Source organism: Lepidochelys kempii, chromosome 4 (genome assembly GCF_965140265.1).
Source record: "Lepidochelys kempii isolate rLepKem1 chromosome 4, rLepKem1.hap2, whole genome shotgun sequence".
In the NCBI taxonomy this organism is placed as follows: domain Eukaryota; kingdom Metazoa; phylum Chordata; order Testudines; family Cheloniidae; genus Lepidochelys; species Lepidochelys kempii.
In genome coordinates this window covers 133,544,173-133,559,050 of record NC_133259.1, presented here as the reverse complement: position 1 = coordinate 133,559,050, position 14,878 = coordinate 133,544,173, and the positions used below count along the sequence as shown (strand labels likewise).

The 14,878-nt window shown below is 51.5% G+C and overlaps 1 protein-coding gene across 3 annotated transcripts in view; it reads left to right on the top strand.

Annotated features, from left to right (window-relative positions):
- The first annotated feature begins 886 nt into the window (after positions 1–886).
- MAVS (mitochondrial antiviral signaling protein) overlaps positions 887–14,878 on the top strand; it is a 36,161-nt gene continuing 22,169 nt past the window's right edge. For all 3 annotated transcript variants that reach the window (XR_012158777.1, XR_012158778.1, XM_073342930.1), the window contains exons 1-5: positions 887–992; positions 7,696–7,825; positions 9,927–10,101; positions 12,326–12,612; positions 13,461–14,406. Coding sequence is in view for 1 of the 3 variants with exons in the window: in XM_073342930.1 (XP_073199031.1) it covers positions 7,709–7,825; positions 9,927–10,101; positions 12,326–12,612; positions 13,461–14,406 (1,525 nt within the window). In the remaining 2 variants the exon portion in view is untranslated. The remainder of the gene's footprint in view (positions 993–7,695; positions 7,826–9,926; positions 10,102–12,325; positions 12,613–13,460; positions 14,407–14,878) is intronic.

Genomic DNA, 14,878 nt, shown 5'->3' with positions numbered 1-14,878 from the left:
AGAAACCAAGGAAATGCAAAGACACAATGGCACTTTTTAAGCAAGACACCTAAACATCCTTAACTCTGCCCACCATAAAGACATCCTTCTTTGCTGAAGGTAGATTTCCAGGACTGGGGGAAGGGGCAGAGAATGACCTCTGTTCTCTTGCATCCCGCACGACTGTGTTAAAGTCAAATGACTGAAGTTATTAACACCATGCTTGTCCTGAGCACTAAGCCAGAGGGAGGGGAAGTCAGTAAAGTCGGTTTCATCTGTCACCTATTTCTCTTTTTTCACCACACAGTAGCAAAAAAGTTAGCTGCTGGAACCAGCGAGCGCCCCTCTTTTTCAGGGGTCAGAAGTGACCAAGCTTCGTCCACTTTCCTTCCCCTCGGGGGGGAGGGACAGCTCAGTGGTTTGAGCATTGGCCTGCTAAACCCAGGGTTGTGAGTTCCATCCTTGAGGGGGCCATTTAGGGATCTGGGGCAAAAATTGGGGATTGGTCCTGCTTCGAGCAGGGGGTTGGACTAGGTGACCTCCTGAGGTCCCTTCCAACCCTGATATTCTAGGATTCTTGTAGCCGAAGTCTTCCCCTTGGTCCCAGATCGAAAGGGAAGCAGATCTGACCTCTTCTGGGAGGACTCTGGGGGCTGGGGAGGCAATAAATAAAAACTCAGGCTTCTAGCGGCCACCCACTTGCAGCCTCCCCTGGGAGCTGGAAGCAGCAACCCTCACTGCGAAATTCGCCATCGCGGCGGCCGGGAAGCCGCAGCCGCCGACTCGGCTCCGCTCACCCCCACCCTTTGCCCGGCCCCGCCGAGCGCTTGATGGACGTCCGGAGCGAGGCAGAGCGGCCAATGGGCGGCGGAAGCCCGGGGCGCGGAGGGGGGCGGGCTTAGAACGCTCCGCGGGAGGGAAGCGAGGGCGCGCGCGAGAGTGGTCGCTGCGCGCGCGGGCGTCTCTCGCGTGCCCGGGCGGGGGCCCTTCCGCTGCTGGTGTCGCGCGCGCAGGTAAGGAGCGGCGGCCCCCGGCCCTCTCCCGGCTCGTGGCGCCGGGTGTCCTTGCACGAGGCCGGATTTTGCGGCGGGGGCTGGCTGAGGTTTGCCGACGCCTTCTCTCCGCCCGCAGCAGCCCCAGCGGGAGGCAGGAGCGGGGAAAGGCGTTGGCGGGCCCCCTCGGTTTAGCAGAAGGCTTGGCCGCGCCGCTGAGCGGAAGGGAGTCTGGAGGAAGCTAGGGCAAGCTGGGTGCGAGTCAGTGGAGCAGCGCGTTCGCTGGATCAAGCCGAGACGTGAACAAGACGGCTCCAGGCCGAGGGGGGGCTGCGGGAAGGGCAGAGACTCCGCACCCCCCCCTTTTTGGATGCAAAAATCTGTGGAAATGTGTCTCCTTCTTAGGCAGAAAGCCCACTCCCCTTTTGTGCAGGAGTTTGTGGTGGCATTACAGCCTCAAAGTGTGATCTCGCATCACATTAGGCTTGGCCATCCTGGACGGGAGCGCCCTAGGGAAACCTCAAGGTGGTGTTGGGGAATTAAGTAAGGTGCACTCGGCACCCCGGCACTGAACTCAGCTCAACTCAGGAAGTGAGGAAAGGACGGGTCTCCTCGATTCGGGGACTGTTGGGGACCAGTTCACCTCTACAGCTTTTGTGGCATGCAGGGAATCACTGGTGCCTTGCTCCCCACATGTTACCACACATCCCAGAATGTCCCCTGAGCCAATCCTGTAGCTCAGAGAGAGGCTCCCAGGACAGGTGTTATTTATGGGAGGGGTTAACTTCTTCACAACCCCTTTGCATTGGCAAAGGAGGTGTAAAAGGGCTAAATGAATTGTGCTGTCAGTAGTGAACCAGTCCCCTAGCATCATGTGCTCAGAGTGCCATGTTTTGAAAGAGATCCATGGCTGTGATCCTGACCTCTTGTGGACAAGAGATCCCATAAAAGATGGGGTGGAAACTGCCCAAAGCCACAGACAAATTCCGCAAAAAGAACAGGAGGACTTGTGGCACCTTGGAGACTAACAAATTTATTTAAGCATAAGCTTTCGTGAGCTACACAGCTCACTTCATCGGATGCATGTAGTGGAAAATATAGTGGGGAGATTTTATATACACAGAGAACATGAAACAATGGGTGTTACCATACAGGCTGTAACAAGAGTGATTTGGTAAGCTGTTACCAGCAGGTTTCAGAGTAACAGCCGTGTTAGTCTGTATTTGCAAAAAGAAAAGGAGTACTTGTGGCACCTTAGAGACTAACCAATTTATTTGAGCATAAGCTTTCGTGAGCTACAGCTCACTTCACCGGATGCAAACTCTGGAAAATACAGAAGATGTTCCACAGTATGCATCCGATGAAGTGAGCTGTAGCTCACGAAAGCTTATGCTCAAATTAATTGGTTAGTCTCTAAGGTGCCACAAGTCCTCCTTTTCTTGTTACAAGCAGGAGAGCGGGGCTGGGGGTGGGGACCTTTTGTAGTGATAATCAAGGTGGGCCATTTCCAGCAGTTGACAAGAATGGGGGCGGGGGGGGGGATAAACAAGGGGAAATGGTTTTACTTTGTGTAATGACACATGCACTCCCAGTCTTTATTCAAGCCTAAGTTAATTGTATCCAGTTTGCAAATTAATTCCAATTCAGCAGTCTCCTGTTGGAGTATGTTTTTGAAGTTTTTTTGTTGAAGAATTGCCACTTATAGGTCTGTAATCGAGTGACCAGAGAGATTGAAGTGTTCTCCGACTGGTTTTTGAATGTTATAATTCTTGACGTCTGATTTGTGTCCATTTATTCTTTTACATAGAGACTGTCTAGTTTGGCCAATGTACATGGCAGAGGGGCATGGCTGGCACATGATGGCATATATCACATTGATAGATGTGCAGGTGAATGAGCCTCTGATAGAGCTCATGCAGACTCATATTTTACTCATAGAAGGACTGTCAAGGAAAATGGAGGAGACATGAAAGACAATGTATGAGGTCCAGTCAGCAGTCCGTGTGCTCTGGGGTGGCTGGCATGGTTTAATAGTCCCTCTGTCTCCGTCAGCCCCTGCCAGCAATAGCTTGGGCCACTCAGTGATCTCTCCATCCTCACCTCTTTCAGGGTAACAAAAAAGTCCATACAAAACCTAAATCTAACGAACTTATACCAGGCTTTCCGCATCAATCTGGGCTCAGTAGTCCTTGCTCCTTTACTCTCAAAGCTTACAGAGAGGTCTCCTGTTGGCATAATAAAATCACCCCCACGAGCAGCAGAAGCTCTGTCTCCACCAACATAGCACTGGGTACACTAGATCTTATGTCAGTGTAACATCTCTGGGCGGGGTGGAATATTCACATCCTTGGGTTCTGCCAACACAAGCAGTAGTGTAGACCTATCCTAAGAAGCAGCATTAGGGCAATGTAATCATGCTGCATGCTCCTTGTCTGTTTCCTGAATGGTAGGACTGAGGCTATGGCTACACTAGAGAGTTTACAGCTGCTCTAATTACTTAATTACTCCAGCCCCCCCACCCCTTAGAGGGCTTGCCCTCCACCCTCCCACTTCCCTAGTTCTTCTCACGCAAGCAGCAAAAGACCAGAATCCAAAGTGCAGACAATGGAATGTTTATTGGGGTTAATTTCCAGCAAGCATGATTCCAATTTTCCCACCCACTTCCTGTTTGACCCTGGTTTATATAGTAATATTCTCAGCTATACATTAACCAATCATCTTACTGAAATTTAACTAACCAATCCTAACATACTGTAACATAATTCTCTAACCAATTATATCCCACTACCCTAATTAACTTACACTTAGGTAAATTAATTATACACCAGACAGAAAAATTAGAGAAACAGACAGATTAACAATAGAAAAGTGTGGGCCATAAAGATAAAACAATACAGAAATGAGGGTTTCACAACCATTGATAGGTGATTTCTTGCCAGACAGGATGCTATCAAACTACGTTTTCTTTAATCATTTTAAGATCTGTTTCTTTATCTGGTAGTGATGGGCACTATCAGGACAGGATCGTCTTCCTAACAGCCACATGCCACCTTATTTCCATGTGACTGGTTTGGAATGTGAGGATGTGACTGTAGGCTTCCCAGCTTATGGCTGCCCCTGCTACTTAGCCAAAGGCCTTAGCCTAAGAACAAGGCATCAGACTATCCTAGTGAGAGAAGGTCCATATACAGGCAGACTGTGATTTTGAGTCTTGGTTTTATACCTCTATAACCAGCTAAATGATAAAAATACACCTAAATTTTTAAAATACAGGCCTTTACAGGCAGACCCCCCCCTTCCCCCCCCCCGCATGCGAGTGGTGGTAGCTATGTTGGTGGGAGAAGCTCTGCCATGGACATAGCACTGTCCACACCTGCACTTATGTCATCATAAATTATGAGGGTAGCTAATTCACACCCTTGATGGACATAATTTATGTCAACTTAAACTGTAGTGTGTACACAGCCACAGTGGGATTTGAGAAAAGCAAGTAGCTTCGGCTCATCAGTAGTCATGATCAGAGGGGTTGCTTAGTAACAGGAAATGGAGTTTCAGCTTTCTGCAGGATTTCAGCCAAGAGCTTACCCCTATCAGTTTCACCCTGCTCAAAGCGCTGTAGTCTCTGTGAAGAAGATGTCAGATGCTAAACATTTGTCACGTGCCCTTTTTAAATCAGAGCAAACCTCAAATGACGTCCGTCCCCCGTCCTGGCCCACCCCAATTGCTATAGAAAAATCAAGCGGTGCACATGCTACAATAAACATTTAAAAGTTATACTCTAGCCCAGAAGACAGAATTTTTGTAACCCATTTTTACCCCTGATAAATACAAAACCTGGTGCAGCCTTCGTATTGCTGTGCCACGTTAGGGCCAGAGGTAGAATTCCTGTTGCAAACCGGGGTCGTGTGGTCTAGGGTTTCTCAGATACAGCCCCCCCGCCCTCTCAGTACAGTGCTGATTTTAATAATCAAAGTGTTCTAAAATGCATGTGTATAGCAGTAGTGCCATGAAAACTGGTATTTCACAGCAGGGGCTGGAGTAGGCTTTGGGGGACAGTGGGAGAGCACCCACTGAGATGAATGGGCCATTCCACACCTCTCAGAGCTTCTGTGTCATGTGTTCTCATTCACGGGGCTGCGGAGCACCATTTAAAATGGGGGTCTTTGATTGGCCCCTCTGCCTGATCCTCTTCTCTTCTCATTTCCCTGGCCCATGAGCCCCTTCGCCCACCCCCTCCAAATCTGAGTGACTGGTGTTGCAACGTGGCTCATGGAATCTCAGCACCACTGAGGTTTGGTGCGGCCCAGAAGTGGTTGGGATGTGGCCCAGGCGGCCCTTCTGGGTCCGTGGCCTGTAGATTCATCTGAGAATATCCCATGGAGCCGAACGGTCCACCTTGCACCTCTGTAATCCACTTGCCTCCACTGCAGAGGGTTGTGCCGCGCCCCTTCCCTTGAGGCTAGCCCCCGAAGTCTATGACTCTCCTCCACTTGCCCTTGCTGCCTCCAGCCAGTAGATGTGCTCCTCCCAGCCCAACAGTTACCACCTTCCTATCTCCCTGCGGCCTCTCCAGCCCTACTTGGGGTACCGAGAAGGACAGAGCTGATAGATGAGTGGCAGTGACGTGTTTCTAGGAAGTCTGGTGCTAACGCCCTCCCTCAGCATGGGTGTCCCTTGTCATATCCCCCTTACTACCACCACTTCCACGAAAAACAAAGGGAATTCACTATCCTTGTCTAGCAGTGCCTTGTACTCTTCCCGAATGCCAAGTGCATCCCTACTAAATAATAAAGATTTGTATTCCCTTGGACTGACCAGTCGGATTTTAATTAATTAATCCCCAACTGAGCACTAGGGCTGGAGCAGACCTATTGCAAACACATGTTTGCTGCTGACAGTTCTAGAGGAAGCTGGGGCAAGGAACTGGCTGAAGCCAGTTCAGAGCAGAAGATGCTGACGTGACAAATCCGGTTTGTGACAGCAGTTGCAGGGAGAGTGGGCCAAATTCTGCTTTTGGTGACATTGGTGTAAATCAACCCCATGGATGGTAGTGGAATTACCTTGTATTTACACTTTTACCTGAGAGCAGACTTCGGCCCAGTATTTTTGCCAGCCAATGGGAGCTGTGGGAAGCGGTGGCCAGCACGTCCCTGCGGCCCGCCACTTCCCACAGCTCCCATTGGCCAGGAACGGCGAACCGCGGCCACTGGGAGCTGGGGGGGGGCGTGCCTGCAGGTGGTCAACGTCCACAAAATGTCTCACGGCCCGCAATCAAATTACCCTGATGGGCTGCGTGCGGCCCATGGGTTGCCCACCATTGGTTTAATGGCCATTAATTCAAATTTGGAACACTGGGAGTAGAGAGGCAGCAAGGAAAAGGACCTTCTTTCCATTGCTTGGAACAGACAGACCCTGTTTTAGCCAATACAGGTGAGCCCAGCAAATTGCAAGGATCTGTCCAGTTATTTCTGTGGCCTTCATCACCATGGTATCTGAGCACCTCACGAATATTAATGGATTTTATCCTTCCAGCGTGTCAGGAAAGGAAGGTATTATGCCTGCTTTACAGATAAGGGACAAGGTAGACTAAGTGACTTGCCTATGCTCAGCTGGGATTGGAACCCAAGTCCCTCCCAATCCGGCGTGCTATCCACTATCTCATTCATCCGCTTTATCTGTATCAGTTTTCTCTGTCATAAACTCCATCCAGTTTCATCTCTTGGTTTCACTGAGGAACATGCTTTGATTCTCTTAGGAAACTGCAAGTGTTTGCTGTGTAGAATACCACATCACTTCACAGCCCAAGCGATAACTCTTTTATTTATACTGTTTAGGAGGTTCTAGTAGTATACAGTTTGAGGGCCAACATTCCTACTGTAGCAAGAGTTGCATAGAAAACCTAGTGCTGCAATGCGTAATATATCAACATACTGAACTGACTGAAATCCCTTACTTAAAATCGAATAATTTGTAAACTCTCAAGGCAGCCACAATACTAAGTCTGAAACAAATCTAATCCTAATTGTAAAAATAATGGCTTTATAATGCCATTTTCCTGTTCTTAAAAATGTGTGTCTTGCTGTGTGAAAGCCCAATATGAACAATTGATCATACAGTGAAACTGACTAGATGCGAAGTGCTGTTAGATCAGGGATTGGCAACCTTTGGCACGTGGCCCGTCAGAGAAAGACCGTGGCGGGCCAGGCCAGTTTGTTTGCCTGCAGCGTCTGCCGGTTCGGCCGATCGCAGCTCCCACCGGCTGCGTTTTGCCGCTCCAGGCCAATGGGGGCTGCGAGAAGCAGTGCAAGCCGAAGGAAGTGCTGGCCGCATTTCCCGCAGCCCCCATTGGCCTGGGACAGCAAACCACAGCCATTGGGAGCTGTGATGGGCCGAACCTGTGAACGCCACATGTAAACAAACTGGCCTGGCCCTCCAGTGGCTTTCCCTGTTGGGCTGCGTGCCAAAGGTTGCCGATCCCTGTGTTAGATACAAAGTTTTAATAGAAAAAGTTTTCATTTTTCATAGGATTTTTTTCAATAAAAATGTTCTGAGTAGCTCCAATTATTATTATTATGAGACTGTAAGCTCTTTTTGGTAGGGATCATCTGTTTTTTCTGTGTTTGTGCAGTGCCTTGCACAGTGGGCCAACCTGCAATATAAAAGTTAACTAATAACAACTGCTGTGTGTTGGATTTTTTTGCTAAATTGATCTTCTCGCTCCTAGGTGCGAAGCAAAGATGGGGTTTGCTGAGGACAAGGTTTATGACTACATTAGGGAAAACATGCACGACTTCCATCGCATCCGGGTGCGCCAGCTGATTCACCATCTGCCGTGTCTCTCTGATGCAGACAGGGTAATTCTTTATTTATTCTTTACCTCTGTTTTCTTCTTTGAACCTGCCATGCTAGTTCAGGCACACATGTGTGGGAACGGGGTTGGGGTGACAGTAGATATCATCCCTCCACAACTCTAACCTCCTGTCTCGCAGAACCAGCAACTTCGCCCCAAACTGGAAAATGCTCAACGTGCTAGATCAGTGCTTAAAACATCAATGTACAAATCGCTGGGAAGAACAAATAGAAAACAACAAGCTAGACTGCTCTAGATTCCTGGCCAGAACTATCATGCTAGTGTGGTGGCCGACCGGCTGGGGATCTAACCTGTGACCTCCAAAGCTAGAAGCTTGAACTGCCACAGCTTGAGCTAAAGCATCAAGTCTCCCAAGTAACTAGGCTCACATCCTCTATGGTGCAGGCACAGAGAGGGGGACACATAATGCATGCTGACCAGTGGGTTACACTGCCAGATCCCTCATCACAGGGCGATGTGCAAAACTAAGGCAGTCTCTTGCCAGCTCCAGAATTGGATGGTGGCTGCAAACTAGAGGTGGATACTGGGAGGCATAAAGCCCAGTCCAAACCCAGAAGGAGTAGCCATGCAGCCAATGGGACACAGTGATGCCAGAATTGTAACTAGGAGGGAGCACAAGTCAGAGAGATCCTTACAGTCTCAGATATATATATATATATTTAAATATTGAAAAGTGATGAGGGAAAACTAACCAACTGGTGGAGGGGGTGGGGATGGGAGACACAGAGCTGGCGTCATGTTACCCAGCAATCTGTCCCTCGAGCAGCCATGGACACTCATGTCATATCCAGTCCCAACCCCAGCATGAAATGCCCCCGTCCTGGGCAGGACACCTGAGAAGTCTGTCTTGTTTTTAAGGAGTCTGTCTGTCTCTCTCTCTCTGTGGATTGTGCTGCCAGTAAAGGAGAATTCTTGGTTTGAGCTCTGTGTGTGGTAAGAAAGAGGGAGAAAACCACCACGTGTGGGAGTGTTTTGTGGCAGCTGTATCTATAGCTGCTGCTGCTCACGAAGTCTCTACCTAGTTAGAGCAGGGAGCTGCTTTCTGCAGCCTGGGCTCTCTGTCTGCATCTCAGGGACAGACTCTTCCTGCAACACAGGTGCAGGTAACCAACCAGCGTGCCCTGCCAGCTAAGAACAGCCCAGGTAATTAGGAAACCTAGGAATTGCCAGATTGGATCCGGTGCCTCTGGTCCCGTGTCTTGTCTCTGACAGCGAGCAGCACCAGGTATTTCTGAGGAAGATGCAAGAACTCTGCAGTGGGCAGAGGTGGGGTAGTCTGTCCCCGCAGAAAGATGATCTCCTGATCCCTAATAGTGATCAGCTTAAACCGTGAAGTATGAGGGTTAATATAGTTGTTAGGCCTGTGGCCACTGCAGCTCATGGAGACTGTATGGTCTTGGCGTGCATGGCTGTATTCTGACTAGCAGGCGGGCTGCTGACCCTCAGTTACTGATCCCTCCCCCCCCCCCCCAAAAAAAAAAAACCTTGAAAGGTAAAGGGAGAGCCATACAGCAGGGTTTGAAAAATAGTGCCCCTTCCTGCCCCCCCTTCCTTACTCTGTTCCCTCCTCCCTCCCTAACCGAACCTCTACTCCCGTTGCTCTCCAGCCTTGGCTTGCTCCTGGCTTTCGCCTGCTCCCCTGTCCAGAGCTCCCGCTGGCTGCAGTCCTCGCAATGGGGAGGTGGAATGTAGGGTACAACATGGAGGGTGCTCAAGGTTCTGTGAGCTGTAACTGCTTCCAGCCCTCCTGCTCTGTCATCCCTCCTGACCTGCGGCACCCCTGCTTGTCCTGGCTCTACGCAGACCCAGTAACATGTTAGCATCCTGCCTTGCAATTCCCCTTGCTGCTCCAGCACGGGGCCACCTCCTCGTACACAACACAGAACTCTGCCAAACTGTGCCGTGGCTCCTGGAGCTTCCTCTTGCCCTGAGCAATCCTGCCAGCTGACTCCTGGCTAAATGCCTCGGCCTGAGCAGGACCCCAGGTGCTGAGCGGCCGAGCGCTTTGTCTGACTCCTTCTGAGACTGATGAAATGCCCCGTAGCCAGCCCCTTTCTCAGTGTTCTCTCCCTGCTGATTTTTAGGAAGAGATCGAAGCCCACGACGACAGGAAAGGGAACGAGCACGCCGTGTGGGAGCTCTTCTTCTACCTGAAATGCAGGAATGGCTGGGTGAAGGAGCTCATTGAGGCGCTCAGGAAGAACAGGCACCATGATCTCGCAGACAGGGTTCAGTGCAAGTACGATGCTCACCAAGTCCGTAAGTTTCCTTGCAGCACCTGTCCCTTAATACATGCTGCGCTCTCTTAACTGCCTGGCCCTGGGACTCTCTCTAGCATCACCACAGTATCTCAACGCCTTGCAGTCTTGACTGTGAGGTAGGGCAGGGCTGTTATCCCACAGGTACAGGGGGGCCAAGTTGTCAGAGAGGCCTAAAGCTGCCAGTAGACACCTTGTGGGATTTGCAAAAGCACCAAAGCAGGTTTCAGCACCAAACTCCCATTGAAATTGAATAAACACCTCTGAGGATCTGGCGCTAAGTGACTTGCCCAAGTCACATTGGCAGTCCGTGGCCGAGCTGGGATTTGAACTCTGGTTTCCCAAGGCCCAGGCTAGTGCTGGGAATGGGCGACAGGGTCGGATCACTTAATGATTACCTGCTTTGGTCATTCCCTCTGAAGCACGTGGCAAAGGCCACTGTTGGAAGACAGGATACTGGGCTAGATGGACCTTTGGTCTGACCCAGTGTGGCCATTCTTATGTTCTAACCACTGGTCAATCCTTCCTCTGTTTCTTTCCCATTTCCTGGAAGTCTCTTTGGGGCTATCACTGCTGTGATTAGGAGGGAGTAAGTTTTAAATATACAACTCCAATCAATTGTAGAGACCGGCACCAGTAGCAAAGTCTGACTCCTCCATCCCTCCTGCCCGCAGGGTTAATAAATTAACCCCAGCCTTTCACCCGCTTACCCCTCTCCCGACCCACCTCCTTCTTGAAAGCTTGGTGATGCATCTGCTCTGGAAGTCAGCAGGTCCTGGCTACGCTAGCAGGTTCCAAACCTTGGAGGCTTCTCCTCAGAAACAGCACCTGCCCCTTCCCCTTGTTAAAACCTACAGGCTGCTGGGTCCAGCTGCTCAGCTGATCTTCTCTGCAGTGGCACGGCCCAAGGAAAGAGGTGGAAGTTGGCACCCCAAATCACTGAGGTTGAATCCCACGTGTAGAATTGCAGGGCACAAGGGTAAGGTGGCTACTGGACCTTCGTGCTGGGCCATAGCTGGAGTTTCTGAATGGCCTGAAGCTGCAGCCCCATGTTGTCTGCTTTGCAGTAATTCAGACTCCAGGTGACAGAGACCTGGAAAACTGTAGCGAGGTCTGGCCCCCCTTCAAGCGGAATGTGATCTTTCCTTCCAACTGCCTGGGACCACTAGAGAGCCGATGAGACCCATCCCCAGCTTGCAGACTGGTGTCACAAACAGCCAGCAAAGTCACTCAGTGCAGGGAGCAGCAACAAACCTCACCCGGTCTTGTGACTGCCTCTGCCAACCTACGAGCGCTTGCTCATGGGCTAACTCTTAGCCTTGCAGGCCTTGTCCAAGCCTCCATCTCTGCTAGGCACAGGGTAAAGGGCACTGCCACGCACTAGTGGGTTGGGTAAGATGGGGAGAGAACCCTGAGCATCATCCACATAGAAAATATGGACTGTGGGCTCTTCACTCGCTAGCTAGTCCACGTTGAATGAGTGGCGTGGTAGAATGGGACCTTGTGAAGGCAAAGGGGTCCAGCGCAGGATCCTGTCTGTCCTGGCGTGCTTGGCTTTGGTGCTCAAGCTAACAGTCCCTTCCAGGGACAAATGGGAGAAGTCTGGTGGCGGTAAGGTCACCTCCTGGAATCTTCCTGTGTGTGCCGCAGCCTGGCTTTGAGCTTCAGGGGACGCTGCAAGCTCCTCTCCTCATCTGCTCACCTGGAGCAGCACCTGGCTGATCAGCAAGTGGGGGAGGCTGACTTGAGCAGGAGATCGATAGTTCTTGGTTTCTCTGTGGGTGATCTGTGCCTGGCAGGATGCCCTACCCTGCGTATAGATTGTATTTGTACTCATATATTTTTGTAATGAGCCGGGGCTTAGTGTGCCAGACACACACAAATGCTCCGTAGCCTAGGTGAGATGAGGTGGGTCTCAGCCCAGTTGCTAGGGGACATGTCCATTTCAATGGAAGTGCTGTCACAGTGACAACAACTGTTCATTGACTGTCTCAGCTGAGAGCTGGGAGGTTGAACGAGCCATGGAGAGCAAGAACTCCTCACTACCTCATAGAGGACGCACCTCTGAGTGAAGGTACATTTGTTGTCGGTGCCTGGTTTCCCTCTGACTAGACAGAATGCTTCCCTTCTAGAGCCACACCAGTGCTAAAGTCAGCCCCTGCCGGTACTCCCCATCTCCCATATTACCCATCACTTCAAATATTCTGTGCTCTCTCTTCCTGCAGGTCCTCGGAACAAAGCACCACTTCCTGCTGTGAATAACTCTCTGCCCAGCTGCAAGTCGGTTTGCTCTCAGATGCCTCCACCGACAGCTAATCCTCATCCTCAGCGCGCTGGCCCCACCTTTGAGAACAATCCCCACACGCCTTCATTGCCTAGGCAGCCAGCAAGTCTCCCAGAGCCTAACATACCCCTGCCTCTCCAGACGAATCCGTCTGGAGTGGAAAGCTACCAAGACCTGGGGGAATACAATACTCCTGTGCAAGAAATGGAGCCGTTAGCAAAGCAAAAGGTTTGTTGGTCTCTGAGAGTGTCCTGTGGCGTCATATCTCTTGGGTTTGGTTGACAAGAACCTGACTCTTAAAACTGGGCCGAGTTCCTGCCTGTGTCCCAGCCCCCTGTGCTGTTCTGACCGCTCAAAGAGGCTAGAAGTCAGCCAGATCCCGGCTCCTGCACTGCTCCCATTCCATCCAAAGCAGATGCGCTGCAGCCATTCCAGCCTGGTGCACATGATCCAGAGATTCAGGGTGTTACAGCCAGCTGCCCAATACCCACCTTTGCCATGGGTTTGATAGATTGGGGGCCAGAAGGTGGTCTGGACCCTTCTCTCTCTCTCCAGCTGGTGCTGCCATCGCTCCTGCCCCAGAGAAGTGGCTGCAGCATGTGCCGGGTACCCTGTCAGTCACGTTCTCTCTCCGGAGGTAGCTGTTCCATTCTACGTGCCCTGGCACACGGCGATTCCTTCTGGTTCAAAGGCGATCTCGGTGCTAGGGAAGTGCTGGAGTGTCACCCCCTAATTCCCGCAGGCCCCAAGGCAGGGGAGAACCCAGAGTGACTGCCTCCAAGGCGAGGAGGAAAGCTAGTCTCCATGTCCATTCAGTCCTTGCTTCTCTTCAGAGTTCAGTGACGAGGGTAAAACACCACCTCCAAGGGGCTCTGCCTATTGACCAGGGCTTAGGTGTAGAGGCAGCGCTGTGGAGAGAGGAGTTTGGACACCAGGGCTCTGTCTCCTTCCGAACACTTGGGTCAAAACAAGGCCTGGGGGTGGGTCTGTCCAGCGCCTCGAGGGAGCCTCCATCCCAATTTGGGCCTAAAGAATAATTCTCTTATGGTCTAAACACATCTCGTTTTTTCTTCCAGGTTGCAGAAGATGCCCTGACCCCGTGGAGGGAAGCTCCGAGTCCCCAACCCACTGGGAACGCAGCACTAGCTGATCTCAGGGCATCACAGGAAGGCAGTAACCATGGAGATGGTCTGTCCTCAGCAGCAGTCCAATTACCTCCTGGATCACCAGCGGGACACCTGCTGGGTTGTGGGGGTGTGCCCAGAGGAGAGGTGGAAGTGGCTCAGCCAGGCAGACCAGTATTTGACCCAAGCGGACAGGGGCAGGACTGGGCTGGCCGCCAGCAGCATCCGGTCTGCGTGAACGGTGGGTATTTTGGGAACATGAATCACCTGAACATTGGGAACAGCAGAAAGGCATCCATGCCTGGAGAGCCTGTTCAGAGAGGTGAGCCGGCCGCCGCTCCTAGCCCAGAGGATTTCAAGAACCAGCCAGAAGAGGTTTACTATTCTTCTTTTGAGCGCTCTCCCCTGGCTGCCAGTGCCAACAGAGCTGTCCCCGGACATGGGCAGCAGGCTGGAGATTCGCTCCGGGAACAGAAGATTCAGGCTTTGCAGGGTTACGAGAATGGGAACCTGACGAGCAGCATGGTGGATGTTCATAACCCTGTCCTTCTGCAGACCCAGTTTGATGCAGAGCAGAAACGTGCCCAGGGGCAGAGAGAAGACCATGGTGGAGAGAGGGATGCGTTTCCTCTACACCAAATCAGAGATTCCGCACAAAGCACACACAGTTATGGCGAGTTGGGAGCCATCAAAGGAAGGACTGACTCTAGCCCTGCAATCGGATCAGCGCCCGCCTCTCAGACGACGAGCACCATCCCCACAAACCTCAGCGAGGATGCGACTGCTCATGATTTGGGAGCATTAGATCTCGGCACAACACGCTTGGCCAGCTCCTCTGAAAAACTGGCTTCAGGCCCCTCTGCTGGACCTTCCCAAGGGATCCCTGAGCAGAACTCAGGTAGCACCATCAATTCCCACTGGGGTGGGTGGTCGGGCGGGTGCCTAGCAGATACCCCGGGTGTTGCCAGTGTACCAGCAAACAGCAGGAGTAAGAGCTTTCCCTGTCAGTATTCACACAGGGCCATTTTAGTCTGCTCCTGGTGCAAAGGGGGCAGCATCTTCATCACCGGGGATGAGTTAGGGACATTGAAACCTGTGATCAAAATTGCACTGGCTTCCAGCTGCAGTGGGAATTGCAGTGTCTGCATAGCATCCACTGGCTTCTCCTACCCCCAAGCAGAATTTGTGGTGTGGGGGAGGTACACTTAGAGGTGCACCTGACTCAGTGCAAGGCTGTTCTTGGTATTGTGCCACTCCACTCCATGTGGAACTGGCTGGTCCACTCGCTGGCTAAGCGCAGCCAAAGCTGGATTCGTCGCAGCTCATCAATGCTGGGCTGGGCCAAGGCTGCGCCAGGCTTGGGGAAGGAG